Genomic DNA, 25,692 nt, shown 5'->3' on the forward strand with positions numbered 1-25,692 from the left:
CACATTTACTTAGATTTATCCACATATTTACTCTTCCCATTGTTTTTCATTTCTTTATGCATGTCCTTGTTTTCAGCTGGGATCATTTTCCTTTATTCTGGATATGTTGCCAAGGAAGTCTTTCAGTTCTTATTTATCTGCAAATATCTTTATTTTACTTTTATTTTTGAAGGAATTGAAAATGATTGTATAAATTATAGATTGACAGTTATTTTCTCATAGCATTTTAAAGATGCTGTTTTATTGTCTCTTGGCTTCTGCCATTTCTGTCACCCATATTATTGTTCCTCTGAAGTTAATGCCTTTTTTTAATCTGGCTGCTTTTAAGAATTTTGTTCCATCTTTGGTGTTCAGCAGTTTCACTATGATGAACCCAGGTGCATTTCTTTTTTTTTTTTCCTTTGATTTTTCCTGTTTTAAGATTGTAGTGTTTTCTGAATGTGTAGTTTGATGTCCCTTGTCAATATTTTAACATCCTTAGCTCTTATCTCAATAATGTTGCTTCTGCCTCATTCTTTTTTCCTTCTGAGTACATCATTTATAAACACAGGCTTTAAACTAATGATGATTAATATGTTTAAGTAGCTAGAGGGCATAATGGATAATTTATTTCAGCAGAGAACTGAAATGTAGAAAAGAAAATGAAATAAAAATTATAGAACTGAAAAGTAAAGTAATTAAACCTGAGAACACGATAGATAAATTGGATAGCAGATTAGACACAGTAGAAGGAAGGGTTGTTAAAAGGAAGATAGAAGTCTAGAAAATATCCAGCCTGAAGCTGAGTGGATGGGTGAAAAATGTATATTTTCCTATAAAATCCCAGATTTTTGCCTTTTCATGAAAAATCAAAACTTTAGTTGGCCTGAGGTGATGAAGGGCTTCTTCCTACTAGCCGAGTCCATTCCACTCTATTGCTTTCTGCCACTGAAGCTGCTTATCTTTTGCTATGGTTTGTATTGCCCATGCACTACTTCACTCAGTTACATTACCTGTGTGAGTGGGCATGGCGGGGGAGGGACAGTCTAGGCATATGAAATAGCACATGAAAAAGCATTTAACTGGGAGAGATGGACAAGTCTGGGGGCTCAAAGGAAGCCAGCAAGGCTGGAGCATGGGCAGGAGCAGGGGCTGTGTTGTATTGGACTACTGAGTCTGGAAAAATACACCAGATCTTGGATGTCCTTGCAGAACCAGCAGCTAAGAAGGGCCAGTGATTATTTCACTGTTACTTGATAATATACAGATTTGGCCCCTCTCTACCTTCTGGTTGAAGCAATCCACCAGTAAGTGAAATTAAGTTGTTAATTGTAAGATGACTAGCTAACTTTTAGCCAGGTAGACAAGATATTGACTTGGTAGCATGAATCATCGCTAAATAAATCTTCCTGCCTTTGTTTCCCCTCTGTTTCAGCTGCAAGTGTCCACTGCTTGGAAAAGTGTGGGGAGCTGACTTGGAAGCTTGTCGGTTGCTTGTCCAAAGCCTACAGCTCCAGGAGTCCAGGGGCACACTGTTTGCAGAAGATGAGAGGCAGACAGATGACTTTGCAGGAGCCGTCTGTCCAGCCACTCCTGCCATCTCCCCCAAGCTCCACTCTGAAGTTGAGAGGAAGACCCCTTTGCAGGCCTTCGAGGACTGGAAGGCTCACCTGAGCCCATCTCTGTACTTTGCTGGCAGCGAGCAGAAAGAGGTCTGTCCATCCCTATAGCCTCAGCAGGGGCCCTACTCAGAGGGGTACTTTGGGGCCACACTCCAGATGAGAATAATAAATATTGAGAGGGTGACCCATCGAACCATGCAAACTTAAAAGTTTTAATAACCCTGGAATATGATTACAAAATAATGTAGAATTTTTGTGGAAGTTTACAATATAGAAGAGCAAAAAGAATCATTTTTGGCATATTTAGTTCTATGTTCTAAGTTAATAGCTAGAGTTAGAATATAAATTTGGTATGTAATTAATATATATACCATATACCATGTATGTTATATATAACATATTATTACTTCATATACTATTATATGTGTCACGTGATAGTTAATTGTATATTTAGAATCTATATATCATCATTTATTAGAATATCTATCTATATATTATTATTTATTAGAATCAAACATTCAAATATATGTGTATATCCCTTTGTTTTGGCCCAAACAAGGTCATAATGGATATTTGTAATACATTCTTTTCATTTAAAAAAAAAACAAACCTGATACTTGGCTTATGATATATATATCATTATATATATCATTTAATTATATATTTATCATATATACAATTAAAATGTGGATTTATTTAACATTTTGCTCCAAGGCTGGCCTAGATTAACAGAGAAGAGTTCCCCTCCCCTCCCTACCCCACCCTCCCTCTACTCCTCTCTTTCTCCCTTCTCCCCTCCCCTTCTCTCCCTAGTCCATCTCTCCCCACTCTTCCTCACTTTCCCCTCCAACCCTAATAAGACAACTTTCAATGAAAGTTCTCTAGGCAACTTCTTTTTTTTTTTTTTTTTCCCCAATTTTAGAACCACACCAGGAGGCTTTGGAGCTCTTTTTCTGACCAGGTACTCAGGTGTTCTGAATTAAAAGGCAACAAAATCGCGAGGCCCTATAGCTCAGGGGTTAGAGCACTGGTCTTGTAAAAGGCAACAAAATCCTGGTGAGGTTGGAGGAACATGTCACTTCATGTTCACGGCTCACATTTGACATTAGATGTGCCCCCTCCCTGGGCCTTTGCCACAAAGTGCCCCCCGCCCCCAGGCAGGCCTGCCCATCCTATCTGTAGGACCAGACACTCACTGACAACGTGGGCTGCAGTCACTGCCTTCTGGACTCTCTGGAAAATTGAGACTTGATCCCATATTTGAATTGAATAACCTTATGAGAAAGAAGGCTGTCGTCAGTCTCTGGAATCCTGCTGGCCTCATAGATTAGGCTCTAAATTGAGCTACAGATGATCTCAACTCCTTTGTCAGCCGAGGTGCTGCCGGTGGCCACCAGCCCTGTTGGTGGAGCTGTTGACAACTCGCCACCTGCTGCAGTTGGCTGGCAGGAAAGAAGATTCTGGTGGGGAGGGAAGTGCCACCTAAGCAAGGGGGTCACAGCTCTGGGCTGAAGATACTGTGGGCCCCGGGTGTGAGGCTTTGAAGGTAGGGTTGGCTGTCCCCAGTGGGCTCGCAGGAGCTCAGTCCCGGGACAGGCAAGAGCCAAGTCAGGTATGTGATGGGGTCTGCTGGGACATGGGACTCCTCTGGGGGTCAGGACTGATTCAGCAAATTCCACCTGTTAGAGGAGGCTCCCTCCCTCCCTCCCTCCCGTCTGTGCCCATGTGTCCCTCCAGGCTCTCTGGAGGATGACGTTCCCAGGTATAGGAGGATTATTCTTCTTCCATAAGATTATGAGTAGCTGCCAATCTGACTATAGGAAAACAGAGCTATGAAGTAGGAAATGCAAAGTCAAGGATGAATAGCGTAGAACCTTATCACAGAAAGATACTTGAAGTTTCTGGTGAGGAGGAGGTCCAGACTGTAACCCCAGAGAGTGGAAGAGCCAAGTGACTGCTTCTCTGAGCTCCGGGACCTCCCCGCCCCAAACCCCCACCGCCTCTCCACCTACTCAAATGCTGAGGATTTCCCACAATTTCTTGCTGCTTCCTTCAGGGTGGGGGAGCCAGAGGGTGCTTTGAAGCTTTTGCTAGCTTTCCGTGCTGTCTTCCTGTCCTGTGCCAGGCGTCAGCCCACTTACTGTTCCTGCATTGCTTTTCTGGGTTTCTATTCACAAAGAAGGGTGGGCACCCTTTGAATTCATCAGTGAAAGAAATGTTAAGATGGCAGATACCGCCTAGAAAGGGCAAAATTATGGGAGCAGAAAACAGATCAGTTGTTGCCAAGAACTGGGGTGAGGGGGAGAGATCATTCACAAAGAGCAACATGAAGGAATTTGGGGGTGCGTGTGATAGAACCATTCCATGTCTTGATTGCGGTGGTAGTTACATCTCTGTGTGCATATGTCTATAACTTTACACCAGGGTGAATTGTATTTATTACTCTACAAAGGTGACTAAAATTTTTAAAAATAACATCCGCCTATTTAAAAGCAAGGTCATAGATGTTGGGATTGGTGGTACTTGGCTCAGGGCTATGGGAAGGCAGTTTGCTGTGGCAAAGGGAGCCTGAGGCTCAGATCCTAGTTAGGCCATCTGCAGGCTGCATTCACTCATCTGCTAAACACCTCCCCACCTGCACCCCCCAAATGAGGACAATAAAAATTATCTCATGAGGTTGTAAGGATTTAAATAAAATAACGCATTTAAAAGTGAGTTAGAGGTTTAAGAAAATACATAGTAGAGGCTTGAAAAAATGAGTTTTTTTTTCTGGAGGGGAGGTGTTAACACTCTTTTTGGCAATCACAAGTATCTCTAAGACCTTTTAAAAGGAATATGCTTGGCTTTCGTTATCAAGAAGCACAAGCCAGCAATGAATTAGTGGGAGATAATCTCAGACAAGAAAAGTTTAATAAAGGAAGAATCTTGTTTGTATTTAGTTGGAGGATTTTCGAGGACCAAAGTCTCCGAGAAACGATAATCAAGGATCTCATTAAGGAAGGTGTTTTCGTTTTGCTGCCTCTGTCTGCCAGGGAGTCCTTGAAGTCTGGGTACTTGTGTATTTATCCTGTGCCTGAAGCGGCTATTTGTTTTGCAGCTGGGAGTTGGTTTTGCTTTGGGAACTCCCTGCCGGGTCTGGACGTCCCACCCTGGTTTCTGTATTGAAGCGTGACGGCCCGAAGGCAGGCAGTTCCTTTATAACCCAAATCTTCCATGAAAAATTGCTGACTTCTTACGGAGGTCCGCGGGGAGATGGCTTCTCCGAGCCTTCCCTGGGTGTGTAAGTGGCCCACGTGGTTCCGTGCATTTCGGCGGTGCATCCTTGTTCGGAGTGTTTGGTCATTAATTAAAGCTTTCGCCGTGTGGCTGGTCCCCCCGGGCCGCCCCGCACAGTGCCCCCATTTTACAGCTGGGCCCATGAAGTCAGAGTCATTTGCTTGGGGCTTTGCTGCAGAGGAAGTCGGCAGCAGGGCTAAGGGGCCAGTTTTAGCAGGAGCTTCCTCGGATTGTAAGAACACCCTGCTTTCTTGGTTACTGCTTGCCCGCAAGCCTTTCCGCGGACTCTGGAAACAATCAGCTGCTGTTGGCCCCGATTTATAGACGGTGCAGAAATTGCACGGGGGCCAGACAGGAGCTGGGGAAATCAGTGAGCCAGCTTCCTCCGCTGTGAAGTTGCTCTTTTGTACTCGCTGTTCTGGCCCTAATACCTGCGTAATTCTCTCCTTCCTGTCTGCAGTCTGTCCTGCTGGGGTGCTTTCTGTTTTTACTACAAAGTGGGCTCCCCTCCCGCGGAGTTCCCTGGACAGGATCACTCTCCCCTAACTCCAGCTGCTTCCTTTCCAAGCCAGTAGCTGCCACCAAAGAGGCTTAAAGAAGCCAAAAAAAAAAGGGGGGTGGGGGAGGCCAGAGCTCTGAGCGATCTCATGCAGCACTGGAAAAGCCAGTGTGCTGTCTGCCATGAAAGAAATTCGCAGTACGACATGACCAGACGGTGCAGCTTTGTTCTAGGATACAGGTCTCTCTAAAACCCAGTTCCTGGGGCGCCTGGGTGGCTCAGTCGTTAGGTGTCTGCCTTCGGCTCAGGTCATGATCCCAGCGTGAGCCCCAGGCATCAGGCTTCCTCTCCCACTCCCCCTGCTTGTGTCCCCTCTCTCACTGTCTCTCTCTGTCAAATAAATAAATAAATAATATATATATATATACACATATATATTATGTATATATATACATAATAATATATATATACATATATATATTAAAAAACCCAGTTCCTTTTCACACAGCCCATCTTGCATAAACCTCAGCAATGATACGATACATCACCTGCAGTTTCCACTGTGGGTTTCTTTAAAGTGGACCGGAAATGCAAACAGCCCTGGCAAAAACAACCCTCGGTGTCCTCTCTTCTCTCTTTTAAAGATTTTCAGCTTGGTGTGTATGGAGACAGGGAGTCTCTTCCTTGCGAATGTTTCATGGCTCTCCATCACATTTGTCATTAGAATTTCAGGTACAACCGGCACACGTAGGATTAGCAACAAGCACAACTCAACCAACAGGGCACAGCCCAACCAATAGGAGCAGAAGCACGCAGGCTCTCCGGGGCTCCGACCCGGCCCTGGCCTTGGCCCTGGCACCCCAGGGGGAGAGAGGCCACAGAGCCACGGCGCAAGCTGGAAGGTGGGAAGGAGAGGGGCTTCTGTCATCAGTTAGCTGGCTTCTGCTGCTTCTCTCAATTAATTAACGTTGTCAGCTTGTCAGCCTCCTATTTCACCTGCCCAGGGAAAGGAAGTGGACTCCACCCCCCCCCTCCCCATCGGCCTGCTTTCCCTCCTTTTTGAGAATTATGGAGCCACTTTCTGTGCTCCAGGGACCTAACTGTGGCATTTCTTTCACTAATTAAAAATAGGTCAGTGCTTCAGAGGAAACCGGCCTTGGGGCTCTTGGAGACTCTTTCACCTTGGAAATTCCTTGTCATTCACAGATGAACACTGAGGGATCAATAGAAAATTGTCATTGCCTAGCTGGCAAGGAGTGACCTATAGCATTTGTAACACCAGAAGCTTATCTGATGGCTACGTAGTCGCGTCTCCCGAGTAGCCGAGAGATATTTATTTATTTATTTATTTATTTATTTATTTATTTATTTATAGATTTTATTTATTTGACCCAGAGACACAGCAAGAGAGGGAACACAAGCAGGGGGAGTGGGAGAGGAAGAAGCAGGCTTCCCGCAGAGCAGGGAGCCCGATGCGGGGCTCGATCCCAGGACCCTGGGATCATGACCTGAGCCGAAGGCAGACGCTTAACGACTGAGCCACCCAGGCGCCCCTAGCTGAGAGATTTTTAAAAACCAGGGTTTCACATTTCTGGAAAATGAATGCTCTGCCCCCTTGTCCTACCTGGGCTGCATCTGATGCTCTCACCTGTTGGGGGCCGGGACAGAGTCAGGAACTTCCTTGTACCCCACAAGCTGGCTGGCAGAACCTCCTGCCCAATTTAGCTTGAGCAGGTGGAAAGCCTGGATCTGCTTAGAGCGTAAAGCACGCTGTCCTTGTAAAGGGTAACAATCCGGAACCAGGACGAAACCCTGGCATCTAAAAACAATAATTCTGGTAGTCTCATAGTTGCATAGTTTACAAAAAATATTTAGAAATGCAAAAATTTTTAATCTAGAATGAACACAGATTAAGTTGGCATTTGATTCTGTTCTCTTGGTTTCCTCTTTACTGTTTGTGGTTCAGCATTTCTTGGCAACACACAGCTTACAGAGCACATTCTCCTTATATGGAATCCCCCCAACTGTGTTCCGTTCTCATTTTTCTTTTTACAAAAGGGTCTTAAGATTTGATGTCACTATCCCCCAAATCAGAATGCTTATGTTAAATAGAGCTTATTTAAGTACCTGCTGGTGGTATGACTATTGTTTACACATAGATTTTTCCTCGAAGTTTCCAATAGAGTTTGGCCTTATTCGACTTTGATGTTCAACTGATGTGTGCCGGAAGGAAAACAATCCAAGATCTCTTGAATGATCGTGTAATATAAAATAGAGCTTTTCAAAGATCGCCCTTTATATGAACTCAAAACTATAGGCCAATTAGCCTATACAAATCATCAGCCGCTTCTTTCTTTTATCAGTTTTTTTGTTGTTGTTGTGTTAAGTGGTTCTGTGTAGAACTTGTTTCTCAGCACCTCCTCTGTAATAAGTGGGCAGATACTTGAAGACAATTTATTGCTCACTCTGACCGAAAGACATCTAAATATTTCAAATGCTTTCCCTAACACTCACAACATCTGGATGCTTTTAAAAGAAATACCCACTTACTCAGGGTGTAGCCATATAACTTGGGTGTTTGGATGAATACTTGTATTATATGGAGTAGTAAAGATATGCCTTTAGTGTCTTAATTCGTGCCTCTCTGCTCGTTGACATTAATGACTATAGAATGAGTGTTTATGAGGAAAGACAAGTGCTTATGAAGTCTATTTCAGATAGATGTGCAAGATATTATTTGTGGTGTGGACAGGAGTTTGTCATAGGTAAATATTCTTTATGTAGACAATAAAAGGAAAAGAAAAAGAAAACCATATAGCATTCCGGGAATGTATTTGCCAAGCAGATATTTTGGAAAACAGCCCAAAGGAACACATTTAAGACTGTGACTTTAATACCAAACTAAGGAAATGCTTTAATGCATCAGCTAAGCTCATGGATGGTGGTAATCACATCTGGTTTACCTCAAGCTATAGGAGAGGGAATGAAACTTAACAGCGGAACAAACATCATGAGGCTCAAGTCACATTATTTTTTGTAGGCATGCATATGTGCAGTGCAGGGTTAAAATTTAAAAAAAAAAATGTAAATACTGCCATGGCTCAAGTAATCTGTAAATGCAGATGGCTTGCCAACTATAAGGGAAGACTGCTCTGTCACCTGTCCTTTCTTTATTATGTAGCTTGTGAGTTTTACTGCAGGAATTAAATATTTTTTATGGATAGGCAGCTATTGCTGATGCCTTATTACATGACCAAGGAAAACAGGGATCTAAGTAAGCTAATTGAGTTACAGCAAGGGCTAGGGTCTCCACGGTGGGAGCTGCTTTCCCTTCACCCCCGATCCCATTCCCCAGCAAGGGGCAAAGCAGTTGATGACTTTAAAGTATATATAGCACCCAGCACAATGACATTTCCCACCTGAAGTATAGACCTAAAAAGTCCTTGTTGATTGTATCAGGTTAATTTTTAAATTGTAGCTATTATTCTTCCTTCAGTTATGAGGTTTTTGCGTTTCAGACATCATACTGCCCCTCTCGTTGGAACTCTTTTTGACAGCATTAAAAAAAAAAATCAACTATTTAAATTTCTCGATCCACTGACTCAACCCAAGGTGTAGCCCATCTGCTCACATATATGGCGGATCACCAGTGACAACCAACATTTCTGGAAACGTATGCTCTGTTAGGTGTGAGAGCCTTTATAAATAAAGTTGGCAGCGTTATATGCTAACTGGCAGTTTAACCTAAATGGCTTTCTGTTCCACATGCATTTTCTATTCAGAATAAAAATAATCAATATGATTTCCTGATCACTCCAGGTGTAGCCTTAGGGATATTTTTACCAGATACTTGCTCATTTCGAAACAATTATTTGATGTAATATATTCCCTACCCTTTGGGTATGGGCTCTACTTTTAAAACGTTAAATGTTGATATTCTCCAAATGTCACAGGCAAGGACTTAGCCTTGTTTATGGGAAATATCACTAAGGAAAAAAGTCCTTGGAGACCCTGGCCATGGAGCCAGTGACGGGTTGTCACCAGACTCTGAGGTTTAGGCATCTGTTTGGGTGAGCCACTGAATGCATTATTGGATCTGAGTATAAACTTTTGTCAGTAAATGTTGTAGCACGTCATTTCAATGGGAAAATCCTGCCCCACAAAGGAAATCCTCTTTTCTGTTTTAAATCATGCTTCCTGAGTTTGGCGAGTAGGACAGATATTTGACATCAGCTCTGATTCAACCCAGCTGAAAATTTCTGCGCAAACATTCAAGTCTACAGGTTTTTTTTTTTTTTTTTTAAAGATTTTATTTATTTATTTGACACAGAGAGACACAGCAAGAGAGGGAACACAAGCAGGGGGAGTGGGAGAGGGAGAAGCAGGCTTCCCGTGGAGCAGGGAGCCCAATGCGGGACTCGATCCCAGGACCCTGGGATCATGACCTGAGCCAAAGGCAGACACTTAACGACTGAGCCACCCAGGCGCCCCTGAAGTCTACAGGTTTTGATCATGAGGTGAATTAGGCAAATTACATTTGAAATACTGCCTGGCCGAGTTGATGTTCCCAAATCATACCCATGTGGAGGGACGGTAGGGAAGATGTAGGGCTTTTTCTGAGGCCCATGAAAGATGCGTTTGTATGGAAATGCTGTGGTGGGCACACAGGACTGGCTCACAGCCCTGGATCCCTCCTGCCTGGCCCTTCACACTTCGGCTAGATGATGCCATGGGTAATGCAACCTGAGAAACAGCATAGCTTCCTCAAGGGCATTAGTCACTGGGCTAGAAGAACGGCAGGATGCCATTGCGCCACCTCCTGGTGGGGGAGACAGGTAGGTATGTGCCCAGTAAAGAAGGGCGGAGCTTGAGCCCTAATTGAGCACAGGTGATATAGGAGATTCAGGAATCCGGAAGCATTCCTGGAAGAAGTGGAATCTGCGGGGTTTTGAAGAGAGAGATGGTATTAGCTGGGCGGAGAAGGGGAAATGCTCAGCCATGGGGCCATTTACCTGCATTCTGACCCAGAGGGAAAATACTCCTAGGGCTAAACGAGGGGATGGAGGTACAGAGAAAAAGTCATAATTTGAATTGCTGAAGAGACTGCCTGATGGGACAAATTACTGGAGAGTTTTCAAAGCCACTTTGAAATGCCAAACAACCTGTACTTTATCCGTTCAGAATTGCAAATCCTATGAAATTCCATTTCAGTTAGGAATACTGGTGACTTTGTAGTGGGGTGATATTTTTATTATCAGGTGTCAGTCATATGGCCATGTGGGGTTTTTGGTTTTTTGGTATTTTTTTTTGCCACATTTAATTTAATAATAAAAATGGAAGCAAATGTTACAGATTTCAAACCAAGAGGAGCCCAGTGCATGAAGAGTTCAGTTTGGAATCTGCCAAGGTGATAAAAGAGATGAGAGATCAAGGCTCTCCTATTCTTATTCAGAAAGGAGATACTCGCTTCCTTCCCCTGTGACTCATCTGCTTTCCTCTACTTCCAGCCTTATGTTTTATGGACATGTGGATCAAAAGTCCCCAGCTCACCACAGCAACTGGGTTGTCCTGGTGCCCATCACTACCACCTCCAGTTGATACGTATCTATCTGAATCCTGGAGGATGCACCCCTTGATGACGCTGAGTCCTCCAGGAATCAGAGCGGACTTCACAGAGTCCGAGGGTGGAAGGGAGGAGAGGTGGTATCTTCAGGCATTGTTCACTTCTCTGATTTCTTTCTGTCATCATTTTGTAGCCCCCCTCACTCCCACCCTGGGCCGGCCCCACAAAAATCCCTTTCTGTGTTTTGCCTCCGTGTGACTAAGTCAGATCCGGAGGGAAGAGCCCACTAGATATGGGAGACTCGTGTTGTAGACCCCAAGCCACCACTTTCTCAGTGTGTGACCTTCAGCAAGACATGGGACTCTTTGGGATGCTTTCTGTGTATATAAAAGGAATAATTGAACTAGATCATTCTGAAGCCCCCTGCCAGCTCCAATTCTCTCTGTTTCTAGGTATTAGGATCCTCAGGGAAGGGTTCATAACATCCTTAGTGGCCCTCACTGAGGTGGCCCTTTATAAAGGGTTGCATTTGATGTCCTGGGAAACAAGGTGGGTGTTGGATAAGGGGCTTCATTTTCACGTAGTTACATCCCAAGCTGGGGACCCCTGAACAGTATAGCTGATTTACAGTTCACTTAACCAGAAATGCCAGAGCTGCCAAAGCTTTTATGGAAGGACAACTTCTTTGAAAGAAGTTTCCTTTCTTTTAAGACAAACAAGCAAAAAAAAAAAAAAACCCTTTAATAGCTCCTATTTCCTTTACTTGTTTTCAGCTTTCCATCAAGGCTTAGACATAAAATGGATAAAATCAGAAATTGGGGGATAGTTGGCAGTCAAGCCCCCTGCTCTCCTGCCAGGGCATCTCTGCTGAGGAAAGCCTAAAACCCGCTGGCTTAAAAGAACACACTCGGGAAAGGTGTTCTCAAAGCAAGAGAGAAAGCACGCTTGATGCCCCCGGCAGAGACGCTTGCCATCCTCTGTGACTGGAGCCAACACACGCTCATGTTCGCAGGAGGACATAACCATTTACATAGTGCAACAATATTGTCCTTTATTCCATGCAGTGAGTGTGCCCCCAGGCGAGTGTGAGATACCAACACAGAAACCCACTGGTCTGTTACTTCTGCCTCTTGTGGTGGAAGCACCTTGCTGTGTTAGTGTCTACTAAAGAGTCATTTCTCCCAGAGGTAAAAGGAGGTGGGGCCCTGTTGGTCTTATTGCAAGTAGATATATTGCTCAGAATATGTGTCTGCACTGTTTCATAGCCCTGCCTGCACATTTGACCAGGAGCCAGGGATCTGGGGACCAGGGACTGGTGGCAGGGGCAGCTCATCGAAATCTCCTTCTTGCACTCCTCAGCTCAGAGCTACAGTTCCCAGCACGGCTGGGACCTTCCCATCTGAGACAAGCCTGGGCATTAGCATGTTGTTGAGCTTCAAGATCTAGTCAGTCTTGGGGTGGCTCTTACCTAGGAACCAGTGAGAGTAGCTAGGAACCAGCGAGAGTGCACTCTCCTACTAGCATTCTGCAACAGTCCTATCTATCCAGGCAGTGCACTTCCTACCAGCATTCTGCAATAGTCCTATCTATCCACACAGGATCCTGTGTAGGGTACGACCTGTCTAACCTGCTGTGCTAGCTATTATACCTGCATGACAAATCATCCCAACTTAGTGATTTAGAACAACCATTTACAATATGCATGGCTCTGTGGGTCAGGAATTCGGATGGGGCACTGCAGGAAAGGCTGTCTCTGCCCCACGCTGTTTGACTGTCAGGTGGGTGACTCGAACGTGGAGCTTGGAATCATCTGAAGACTTAATCCCGTCCATGTCTGGCTGTCAGCAGGGGCCTTAGCTGGGGCTCTCAACCAGATACCCACACATGGCTTGTCGTGGGCTCTGGGCTTCCTCACAACATGGAGGCCAGGTTCAAGGGCAAGTGATCTGAGAAGACATATCATCTGTTATGAGAGTCAAGCATGTCACCTTTGCCATGTTCTGTTCATTGAAAAGAATCCTTCAATTCTCAACAGCCCAGCCAGGTTCAAGGGGGAGGAGTAATAAACAGCAGAGGGGCAAGGTTCTGGAAGGCTGTATGGCTGGGGCTACACATACACTCTGCCATACCTGGGCATAGCATGGAAAATACAAAAGTTCTGCCTAGGTTTAAGGTTGACAGGCAGGACCTCTGCAACTGTGTTCACTTTATACCCATGACTCTGGTCCCACCTTGGTCTCTGTGGTCAGGTAGGATTCCTTTGGACAGAGCAGAATTTTTCACCAGGTTGGTAGAAATACATAGATCTGCCCTTCATCAGCTGTCACTGCTCAGGTGAGGTCTTAAATGAGTTCTCTTCCCAAGATTCCATAAACTCCCAAGTAACGCCCAGCTGGGTCACACACAGGACCAGGAGTTCAGGAGCAGAGTCTGTTGGGCCACCAAGTCGTGGTCTCTGCAGGAGCCTCGTAGAGATTCTATGACTTAGGGAAACAGCCCGGTGTCAGAGGGCCAGTCAGGTCTTCCGTTCGTGGTCATAGAACCATAAGTTCTTTGAGTTTCTTTTTGCCTCTTTATGTCTTTTTAATCTGTGAACTTGCTTTTAAAAATATTCAGGTGTATTTCTTCCATACTATTCCATTATGGCTTGAATCAGTGTCCTCGGTAACTTTTTTCTTTCTTATATTTTAGAGAGGTGGAAAATACAACAAAGTATGGAGAAGAAAATAAAAATCTTCTATAACACCACCCTTCGAAATAATAATTGTCAATATTTTAGTGCTTTTTCCATTGTATATTGCCTCATCATTAAATATTACTGTCTTAAAGATGATTTTAATGGCTAAATATGAATTAAGTATACCAGAATTTATTTTAACCACCCCTTTTATTGTTGGACATTTTATTTCTTCTTTCCCATGCTTTTCGTGCAATTATTTTTGCATTATTAAAATATATTTTTATTTAACATGTGTAACATTTTCCATACTTATTTAAAAGGTTTAATAAAAGTTATTTAAATCCAAATAAAATTTATTTCTTTGTGATAGATTCCAGGAAATGGAATTAATGGATCACAGGCTATGAACAATTTAAAGTTTTTGCTACCTGGTCTGAAATCGTTTTCCCGATTCACACAATCACTATCAATCTGTACATAATTCTTTTTTTTTTTTTATTTAAGATTTTATTTATTTATTTGATAGAGACACAGCGAGAGAGGGAACACAATCAAGGGGAGTGGGAGAGAGAGAAGCAGACTTCCCGCTGAGCGGGGAGCCCGATGTGGGGCTCGATCCCAGGATCCTGGGACCATGACCTGAGCCGAAGGCAGACGCTTAATGACTGAGCCACCCAGGCGCCCCTATCAATCTGTACATAATTCTAAAAGGCAAACAGGTGGGGCTTATCTGTTTGTGGGGGGGCAGATGTAAAGCCATATTTTTTTTTAAAGATTTTATTTATTTGACAGAGAGAGACACAGCGTGAGAAGGAACACAAGCAGGGGGAGTGGGAGAGGGAGAAGCAGGCTTCCCGTGGAGCAGGGAGCCCAATGCGGGGCTCGATCCCAGGACCCTGGGATCATGACCTGAGCCAAAGGCAGACGCTTAACAAGTGAGCCACCCAGGCGCCCCTGTAAAGTCATATTTTAAATGAATTTAATTCAGCTTTGATTTCTATTTGTTTTAGTCTGAAGGTGAGGATTAAGTCATTTGCCTCTATCTTAAGTGCTTTCAATTCCTTGGTTCTGCGTTCTGAGCCTGTGTTTTTCCTCTCTTCAAGTGTATTTTCAGTCATGTGCGTCCCCCCCCCACCCCCCAACACGATGCTTTTCTCCTTCGTGTATGACTCAGAGTCTCATGGCCGCCAGTCATTTGCCTCCAGATGCTCTTTTTCGCGACTCATTTATTTCACGCATGATGGTGGCGTTGCTCATTGCCCACTGTCTCCGCTTCCGTGTGATTTGTCTGCCCTGTAATTCTGCATCTTTGAATGAGAATGTGATTACTTTTAGGATCAGTAAAATAAGGATGCATATGTGATTTTTATATATTCGCCGACTTCTCATCATCACTGCCGTGGTCAATGACGGGAAAACCGTCATGCGTGCTTCACGGACCTTCTCGTTTGTGTCCATTTGTCCTTGAAATGGTTTGATGTTGTCACTAGATTTTTTTCTTCTGTCTATACATTTACTTAAAATACAAAAGACTTCTCCAATATTTGCAATAGTTATTTATAGTTCCCCTTAGCCCTGTTCTATTCTAATATAGTTGACCAACTGGGATATAAACTCAAAAGCATTCTGGAGTTGATATAATGAATATTAAGTTACATATCTGGATTTAATGATTATTCATGGCCTCCAATTATAATATTACATAACTCGTGATCTCTAAGGCCTTTTTAACAGTAAATATCACCGCACCTGGGCATTTTGTTGTTCTTTTTGGGTATTAATTGTAGCTTTTGTAGTAACCCTGCAGTTTAATCTAAATATATATCTTAATTCTTTCCCTTATGCAAAATTCTTTTTAGTATACCTTCGAAGACTTTCACTCCGGGTTGAGAAAATATTACTTTTACATTTGGTTAAATTGTATGTATGTATGTATGTAATTATTTTTATTTTTAAATTTTTTGGGTTAGATTTTAATGACTTGCTTTTTGGTGCTTTTTATCTATCTATTTATTATGTTTTTTTACTGAAATATAATTGACTTAGAACAGGGTGTAAGTTTAAGATGAATAACATATTGGGGCGCCTGGGTGGCTCGGTCAGTTAAGTGTTGGACTCTTGGTTTCTGCTCAGGTCATGATCTCAGGGGTGTGAGATCGAGCCCCGTGTTGGGCTCCACGCTGGGAGTGGAGCCTGCTTAAGATTCTCTCTCTCCCCCTCCCTCTGTGTCCCCCCAACCTGTACTCCTGTGCATGTGCACTTTCTGTCTCTCTCTCAAAGAAAAAAGAAAAAAAATTTAAAAAAATTAAAAAAAAAAGATGTACAATGTGTTGACTCGGGATATTTTATGTATGGTAATATGATTACCACCCTAGTGTTAGCTAACAGCTCTCTCACATCACATAAGTATCATTTCTTTGTTGTGGTGAGAACGTTTCACATCTAGTCTGTTAGTATTTTCCAAGTTTATACTGTAGTATTGTTGACTATAATCACTGTGCTGTGTATTAGATAACCAGGACTTAATTCATCTTCTAGGTGCAAGTCTGTCCCTTTTAACAGCATCTCCCCACCCCCACGCCCCAGGCCCTGGTAACCACCATTCTACACTCTGTTTCTACAAATTCAGCTTTTATAGAATCCACACAGAAGTGGTATCATGCAATATTTGTCTTTCTCTGTCTGGCTTATCTCAGTAAGCATAATGCTGCTTTTTTCCTTTCCCTTTGTTCTAAGATTCTATTTCCCTTCCTCATTTTTTTGACCTTGTTTATTCTTTTCTTTTCCAAGTCCAGTTATTGCGCTTCAAGGTGTGGAATGAATGGGTAGCCCATGCCTGTAGGGGTTTTACCTTCACTCGTGAGAACCTAATGCATATCAGAACGGCTGGAAGAATAGTGCCACCGGAAGCAATAGGGCCATCCAGTTGGCCAAAATTAGATTGTGTGTAAGAGGGGACACAACTGGTGTGAGCCCTGTGGCCAGTTGTGAAGGGGCCGAGTTTGGACTCTGCTCTGTGGTGGTGGTTTTGTGCTGGAAAGTGAGATAGAGAGGACACTTTTGGGGTTCATGTGTGGGATATAAGTTTGAAGGGGAAGCCTCTGAGAAGGAAGGAGCTCTAAGACTCGGATGTCCATTCATGGAACCAATGACTACCCCATGCCTGCCATGTGTCAGGGGCTCTGGACCCCACAGTGAGCAGGCCACCATCCACCTTGCTCTTCTGGGGCCTATCATTCAGCGGCCCTGATCTTCTGGGGCTTCTGCTCTGGTGAGAGGGAGAGCAGATTAACACTGTATATATAATGTATAGACAGAAGTAAATGTATAGACAGAAGAAAAAAATCTAGTGACAACATCAGACCATTTCAAGGACAAATGGACACAAACGAGAAGGTCCGTGGCAGCGGAAACTGTATATATAATACACACCTCATGGCATTTAAAGTCTCCTTAATTTTCTAACTTTCAGACACTGTGACTAGTGTGTGAAGACATGTCCAGTGCCCTGTTGGGTTCCTGTGCCCTTAAAGGACTAGCTCTGTTCTTACAGGTGCAGCCGGGTTGCTCCTCTGACTCGCCCCAGCCCGACTTTGGTTCGAATTCCTGTTACATTGTGAGTCTGCCCACGGATGCAGCTGGGAGACTCAGGCTTCCCCTTTGATAATTCGATGTTAGGAGTTGACATCCTGGAAAGAGCACTTTGAAATGACCGGATAAGGGAGGTCACCCGCGGAGCTTGTCATTCGGTAATAACCTGAAATTGGTTCGTGTCTTCTCAAGAATGACCTCCAGGGACGACCAAGGTTCTGGCATGATTCTCCTGGCATGCAGAAGCTGGGGGGGCTCTGCTGGGAAATCTTCCTTCTGGGTACCACTGGGTAAAGTACAGATGTGCTCATGGTCCTGAAAAAGTCGATAACTTACAAGTGATCTTTTTCTTTTTCTCTGGCCAGGAATCTTGCGTCCTTTCTGCAGAACTTGGAGAAAAATGTGAAGCCATAGACAAGAAGTTATTGTACTTAGAAGATCAGCTTCACACGGCAATCCACAGCCATGATGAAGATCTCATTCATATCCTTTTAATCTTGCAGATTAAGCACCTGCTAGTTGTTTTGTAAGAGCAAGTCTTAAAAAAATACTCAATTTTTCCATGCCCTAGCAGATGGAAACAAATAGATACTGCTGTTATCTATAGCAGAGCACACCTTAGATCTCTGAGATTATCCTATATGCAGTGTTTTCTCTCTAGCTTTTGGTAAGTAATTCAGCATTTTTGATTATTAAGCCTGACCACTAAAAATTAACCATGAAGTTTAGACACGCATAGAAGGCCGAAACAAAATGCAGTTTTCGGGGGGCATGAAGCTGGGTTTGTGGGGCACAGATGGTTTTGGGTCTGATCGGCTCAGTTTTTCTAGGGGCTTCTCTATATTTTCTTTACCGTACAATTCTGCCCTGGAATGAGCAGTAGAGTATCATAACTAATAGGACTTTAGGTCGTTCCTTTTCAATTTCTTCTTGCACAAGACTCCATATACTTGATGTCCCATCTGCAGATGCCGTCCTCAACCTTAGCTGCCGCTGAGCAAGAAGGCGTAAGAACATATTAGCTTCGGTATATGTGCATATCCCGTGCAGATCTGTGGATGTACTCAGTTCTGGTTAGTTCTTTCGAGGGCAAATGGATGGATGTGCACACAGATGAGGGTATATGCAGCCCCATCTTGTATCTTTTCAATTATTCAATCAGAAGTGGACACGTCTCTAGATAAAAAGAATTCTCTGTTCATTCATCTTTTCTATTCAGTAGTATGACTCTTACAAATGAGCTTGTGGGAAATGTAGCTATTTTGGTCTTTGCTTTTCATTGCTGTCTTACTTTTCAGAATTCTGCTTCTTTTTATACTTTATCTTGAGTGACTGTGTGTGTGTGTGTGTGTGTTTGTGTGTGTGTAAACAGCTTTGAATGGCCAAGGACTAATCTTAATCACAGGTATTCAGATCCACAGTAGTTTAATGATGGATTCAGCACTGTTTCCTTCCTCGTTATAACCTTAAATCTTAGACCTTGGTTATTAAACTTAGCAGGAAATTTCTTCAGCTTAATCAACAATTACTTTCACGTTGTTCAAGGTAGTTTTTTTTAAATTTTATTTTATTATGTTAATCACCATACATTACATCATTAGTTTTTGATGTAGTGTTCCATGATTCATTGTTTGCGTATAACACCCAGTGCTCCATGCAGAACGTGCCCTCTTTAATACCCATCACCAGGCTAACCCATCCCCCCACCCCCTCCCCTCTAGAACCCTCAGCTTGTTTCTCAGAGTCCATAGTCTCTCATGGTTCGTCGCTCCTTCCGATTTCCCCCCCTTCATTTTTCCCCTCCTACTATCTTCTTCTTTTTTTTTTTTTAACGTACAATGTATTATCTGTTTCAGAGGTACAGGTCTGTGATTCAACAGTCTTGCACAATTCATAGTGCTCACCATAGCACATACCCTCCCCTATGTCTATCACCCAGCCACCCCATCCCTCCCACCCCCCACCACTCCAGCAACCCTCAGTTTGTTTCCTGAGATTAAGAATTCCTCATATCAGTGAGATCATATGACACATGTCTTTCTCTGATTGACTTATTTCGCTCAGCATAATACCCTCTAGTTCTTTCCACGTCATTGCAAATGGCAAGATTTCAGGTTTTTTTGATGGCTGCATAATATTCCATTGTATATATATACCACATCTTCTTTATCCATTCATCTGTTGATGGACATCTTGGCTCTTTCCATAGTTTGGCTATTGTGGACATTGCTGCTATAAACATCGGGGTGCAGGTGCCCCTTCGGATCACTACATTTGTGTCTTTGAGGTAAATACCCAGTAGTGTAATTGCTGGGTCATACAGTAGCTCTATTTTCAACTTTTTGAGGAACCTCCATACTGTTTTCCAGAGTGGCTGCACCAGCTTGCATTCCCATCAAGGTAGATTTTTAAAAGCAGACATTTTGTTCTTTATAATTTCCTGCCCCTTATAAAACTGGTGTTTAAACTATCGCTACAAAGTTGGCCAAAGAAACAGCAGAAGAGTTCTTGGCTTGCATTTTTGTTTATTTCATGTTCATGGATCACCTGGATTTGAGGACTTATAAAGGGACATGGGCTCCAGCAAACGGACAAGTGACTATCTGTGCCTGGGCGTCTGGGAGCAATGGAATGCAGAGAGGCAATGCATCCAGAGGGGTTCCCGGCCCCCAGCCCAGCAGGTGGGAGCTTTCCCCAGTGGGACGTACCTCAGGCTTACAGTGGAGTCAGGTAGCAATTCTGAGGGCTGGGGGCGGGGTGTGTGCTGGTCTCTAGACCTAAATTTTCTAAATTTTATAGTCAAGTTTGGTTCTAGGGAATTGGGTTTTCCCAATAGGGATGAGTGGCAGGGGAGGAGGCTGAGAGGGGGCAGAGCTGTGTGTAGATAATCCCCTTTTAGTGGCCCCACAGCCAGTCCACGATTCAGGAGCAGCAGGACCATGGACAATTGATAAAGGCTCTTCATGCTTCAGCCTCCTCATCTGCAACAGTGGACGGTAACATGTGTCTCTAAGGTTTTCATGAGGGCTACACAAGGCTGTGCTCAGGAAAATTCTTTAACACGTTTGTACATGGTAGGTGCTAGGTTTTAGGTAGAAATCACATTCTCCAAGTCCATTTGCCTCAACATTTTCAGTGTTTGTGTCAAAAGTTCCAGCCACATCCTATTTATATGTAAGAGGTTTCAAGACAGGTTTATTCAATTATTTCGTAATAGATGCTTGACTGAGTCAGTCTGTAACCACAGAGTGGCCTATATAAAAAGTCATTTAAGTCTACCAAACAGCTATAGGTAGATGGGGATTATTCTTTCTACTTGATAGTTGAGAAAACCGAACTTAGGTGACTGCTCCAGGGTCATTTCTAATGAGTGGCAAGCTCTGTGGTCCTTGTTGGCCCATTGGGAGGTAGCTCTGCCTACAAGTAAATGGACAGGCCCGTTGTGTGGAATATACAGTTACTTTAAAAATTTTAAGCTATAATAAAAGTAGCTTATTGAAGTTCTGTTTTTGAGAATTTGGCTGATCCTTGCTGAGATAAGTGGAGACATACTGGGGGTATGTCAGACCGGGGTTGGAAAACACTGTTTAGGTACGGAAGACATTTTCCTCCCCTCCAAGCAAATCTGCACTGCAATGTGGATTTCAACCCAAACTTTCCTCCGAATCCCAGGCTTTGTTCTGTGTCCCCAATTGAGAGCAAAGACACAGAAGCTAATCTTTGAACTCCTACAAAACAGCACTTAGATTTGAGGGGAACATGGCGCCCTAAGATAGAAAGACATATTTACAAGGCTCTGCGGAGGCTCCCTCCCTGCACAAACCAAAGCCTTGTTCCAAATTAGAGCTTATCTAGAGCTTCAAAGAGGCTGCTGAATCCTCCAGCCAAACTCTGGTTTGTGTTTCCATTCTTGATCAAAGATACAAAGCTGTGTATGGTTGAAAGAAACAGCTTGCCGTCAACAACAAGAAAGAATTACACAGTGAGTGTCATATTTTTGTTTGATTCCATTAAGCACTCTGCCAGAGCCTACTGTGCCTATGATGTAGCATGAGCACAATGAACATGAGTCCACCATGAATGTCCATGTCCAGAAGATTCAAGCTTTGGCAGCTACGGATGCTCATGCTTCATGTGGAAGGCACTGAGCTTCTGCGTAAGCCATGCATGTGAGAAAGGGTTGCTAGTGAGGCATCAGCGAGGGGTGGACCACTCATCGACAGTGGAGATGAGCTTCCAAACAGATCCTCTGGGCATCCTGACTTGATACCGGGGCTACGGGCAGCCTGCGGAGAGTGTCCTGCTTTTTATGAAGAAGACATTGGATTGACAGATCCAAGAAGGGAGAGAGAATAGCCCTTGTCTCTTCAACATCCTGACAGACTCACTAAATTACAGGTAGTATGACCAAAGGACGACACAAACCCATCAGCTGCTGCGGTGGTGAGTGTCTGAAAGAAGTGTGTGCCATTAATTGGAAATGCCGGCCACCTCAGAGAGGTGACTCGTGTCTCCTGTCTGAGGAGAGGACAGGAGGTGTGACTTCCCTGCCAGTCAAGTCGGGATTTCCAAGAGCATCAGTTTGAGTCTCTAGTACAATTTCACAGTCATTTTGGGTCCTAATTAGCAGTTATGTTTCAAAAACCATTTTGAAGGGTTCCTCCATGTTCAAAACGCTTCAACTGAAAACCATCCAGGTGAGGTGGATTTTTAAGCAGGTTTCTTTTCATTTTTTTTTCTCCTTCAACTCTACAACACATTTTCAAAGGCAGGGCAAGCACACCTAAAATTGGGACACTTTGGGCATATTTCAAAGCCCCCAGGGCAGTTCTCCCTGCCTCTGAGTCACAGATGGGATGGGGTCAGACTGCTTCTATTTGCGGTTCTATTTGCATCCATGTCCGGGAGACCTTCATGGAATTCTGTTCTCTCTGCTTATTTGGAATGCATGGTGCCCAATCGATTAGTTTTGGTGGCGCTTGATGGCATGCAAATACCCTAAATACATCCAGGCGCATGCACAAACATCACATCCCCTTAAGATCCCATGTCTGGTTCAACTTTCAATTGTGTAGCTTGAACAGACAAAGGTAACAGGTAAAGGGAGATTGCTGGGCCTTCTTGGAAATGTTTTCCACTCTAGAGCTAAAGAGCTGGAAGAGAGGCCATGGGGATCACAGAACTCTAGTTATGAATCTTAGAGAGAAGAAAACAGACCGTAAGAGGCTGTCGTTGAAAGCACTGTGGCGTTGTGTGTGCTGGGCTGATGCGGATATGGTGGCCAGGATTAATTCCTTTGGCTTCCGCCAAAGGGAGTGGGGTGGGGAGAGGAAGCCGAGGCGGTAGTGTGGATCCTGGGCTGTCCTGCTGCTGGCTCGGCACAAATGTGAACTTGGCACTGGGTGGGCATCCCAAAGAGTGCCCCTGTAAAAACATCGAATGTATTCCAGCAGGTCACGTGCGTGCATGAGGCTTTCCTCCTTGCTCTTCAATAGCTGCATTCCTCCCCTTCGGCTTTTTCCTGAAGTTAAATGTCCTCACACTGTAAAGCCGCAAGGGCCGCAAGGGCCGCAACGGCATCACTGTTGATGGGAAGAAACACTTTAGCAAATGAGAGGCTGTTTCAGAGGAATACTGTTGTTTCTTTTTGAACCGAACCAGACCAGATGAGCTGATCTACTTTTGCCTACGCTTCTAACAGGATTGCTTGGAAACCCAATTGACAGTCAAACACTCAATTGTTTTTATATGTAAACAAAAGACCTCCTTGAAAGAATTTGAGGGTCTTTGCAAATGGCTGCCCTAAATGACGATATTGTCTTACCACCGTATGCCTGCATGACATCTGGGAAAGGTGTCTTACTATCTTACTCCTTTATGGATTGCAAACGCAGCTTGCATAACTTTGTTAGCAAGAAGTTATACAGTTGCTTAATATGTGAATAGTCTACCCCAAGGTGGTAAAGAATGGTCTTGGGCTCCAAAGGTGTTTTTAAAGATGTTGGCATGTCAATCCTTGTGCCATTCTTATAATTAATGTGCTCATTTTCTTAGACGCCACAGATAATCTGGTGGCATATCTGTTACAGGGGAGCTTTATATTTAGCTCTAGAAATCTCAATGGCACAGGCAATCACAAGAATCATTCAGCTCTTTGAGACTTACTCTTATACTTAGATGAGTGAGCCTCTATCATATCTACCTAAAATTCAATACTTGAGTTTTACTTTATTTGCTCAGTGGTTTGATAAAAACCAAGGTCAAATATGTCAATGGGCTCCCATGTTGAGTTTATTGGACTAACAATCAGAAACGCTGATTCTAAACCTACTGTATTTAGTAACCTTAAGATCTTGGTTAGCTGTAGCAAATGGAATAAAGTGAGAAAGTATGAAAGTGTTTTTTAAAATATATTTTTCAACATAACCTCCAAGTACGTATCTCCAGGCTGGATCTCACCCCAAACCTCAGACTCATGTCTGCTTCCCACTCAACATTTCCCCTTGGCTGACAAATAGGCTTTTCCAAAATTCCTCCCAACCCTCAAAAAAATCCAACTCATGTTCAGTCATCTCCTTGATAAATTGCAAGTTCATTGCTTAGATAAAAAATCTGGGAGTCATTCTCAATGCCTTTTCCTTCTTTCACATTCCACATCTGGTCCGTCACCATATGCCCTAGGCTCAACCTTTAGAACATATGCAGAATCTGGTCACCTCTCACCTCCACGGCCACTAGCTGGGTTCAGTACGTGATCTTTTCTTCCCTGGATTATTGGATTATTGCAACCACCTCCTCTGATCTCCCTGCTTCTTCCTTTGCCCCCTTGAACCTACTAGTGATGAAAGTGGCTGGAGTGATCAGTCACTCCCTTGCTCCAAACCCTCTACCACCCCCATCTAGCAGTCTGCATATGTGCCCGTGTGAATTTATTTTCTGTTCCACTTGCTGGCACTACATGCCAGGTTGGCCGTGACTTTGTTTAGTTCACTCCTGTGCTTCCTACATCCAGAAACTTTCTTTTTCTTTTTCTTTTTTTTCAGAACCTTTCTTAGTGCACAGTAGGAGCTCAGGAAATGTTTGAATATTTGAATGAGTGAAGGAAAGAACAAGGATCTCTTTCTATTCTCTTTCTATTCTTTTATTTCCCCAACTGCTTAATGGTGAAATGTTTCAAGTGATTTCTTTTATAAATATATTGATTTAAATATAAAAGTATGCATGTCCATTTGAATATTACAGAAGTATGAAAAAAAATAAAAGGCTGCATATTCCTCCCAGGATCAATACCTAGAAGTTTACCACTGTGTCCTTCCAAGGCACTTTTCTAGCAGAAATCACTTATGTGTATAGGTTTTTCATTCCATAGAAATTGTTCTGTAACTTGGTCCTCCCCACTCCCACTGCACATTTTATCCTGGATTCTCTTCCATTTTAGTGCATTCAAAATGTTTTGGAACTTACATTTGTAAGGCATCATACAGGCAGGTTGGTTAGAGAGAGGTATTTTGTAAATAAAAACATGATTTTTTTCAGTTTATGAAAAATATTCCAGTGTAGTTAACATACAGTGTTATATTAGTTTCAGGTGCACAAAATAGTGATTCAACACTTCCATTCATCACCCAGTGCTCATCATGATAAGTGTGCTCTTAATCCCCTTCACCTATTTTGCCCATCCCCCCACCCACCTCCCCTCTGGTGACCATCAGTTTGTTCCCTACAGTTAAGAGTCTTAAACCAAAAAAAAAAAAATAAAAAAAAGAGTATTTTTGTTTGTTTTGTTTCTTAAACTCCACATATGAATGAAATCATATGGTATTTGTCTTTCTCTGACTTATGTCACTTAGCATTATATTCTAGGTCCATCCATGTTGTTGCAAATGACAAAATTTCATTCTTTGATATGGCCAAGTAACGTTCCATTATATATATATATCAATCAGTTTTTCTTTGTTCATTCATCTATCAATGGACACTTGGGCTGCTTTCATAATTTGTCTGTTGTAAATAATGATGCAATAAACATAAGGAAGCGTGTATCTCTTCTAATTAGTGTTTTCATATTCTTTTTGTAAATGCCCAGTAGTAGAATTCCTGGGTCATAGGGTAGCTCTATTTTTAATTTTTTGAGGAACCTCCAAACTGTTTTCCACAGTGGCTGCACCAGTTTGCATTCCCACCAACAGTGCAAGAGAGTTCCTTTTTCTGCACATCCTCGTTAACACTTGTAATAAAAACATGATTTTAATCATTTTGGTGATCGTTACTCTATAGGCTCGCTAAATGAGGTTTCTAGGATTTCTGATGTCTAGTCCTGCTTCGACAGAGCCTAGGCTGTTCGCTACATCCACTGCGTTAGTAAATAAACCTTACATTTCATAGCGCCTCACAAAAGGCCCTATATGCTTACAAGAAAAAAAATATTTCTTTTAACTCTATCCTTGGGAAGAAGGTATGAGAATATGCACTTTATTTATTT

The 25,692-nt window shown here is 43.2% G+C and overlaps 1 protein-coding gene across 1 annotated transcript in view; it reads left to right on the top strand.

The window, feature by feature from the left end:
- DISC1 (DISC1 scaffold protein) overlaps window positions 1-25,692 on the top strand; it is a 366,980-nt gene that overhangs the window by 334,713 nt on the left and 6,575 nt on the right. Inside the window, exons 11-12 of the mRNA XM_078077709.1 lie at window positions 1,415-1,691; window positions 17,576-17,693. Coding sequence (XP_077933835.1) covers window positions 1,415-1,691; window positions 17,576-17,693 — 395 coding nt within the window. The remainder of the gene's footprint in view (window positions 1-1,414; window positions 1,692-17,575; window positions 17,694-25,692) is intronic.

Source organism: Halichoerus grypus, chromosome 7, assembly GCF_964656455.1.
Source record: "Halichoerus grypus chromosome 7, mHalGry1.hap1.1, whole genome shotgun sequence".
Lineage (NCBI taxonomy): Eukaryota > Metazoa > Chordata > Mammalia > Carnivora > Phocidae > Halichoerus > Halichoerus grypus.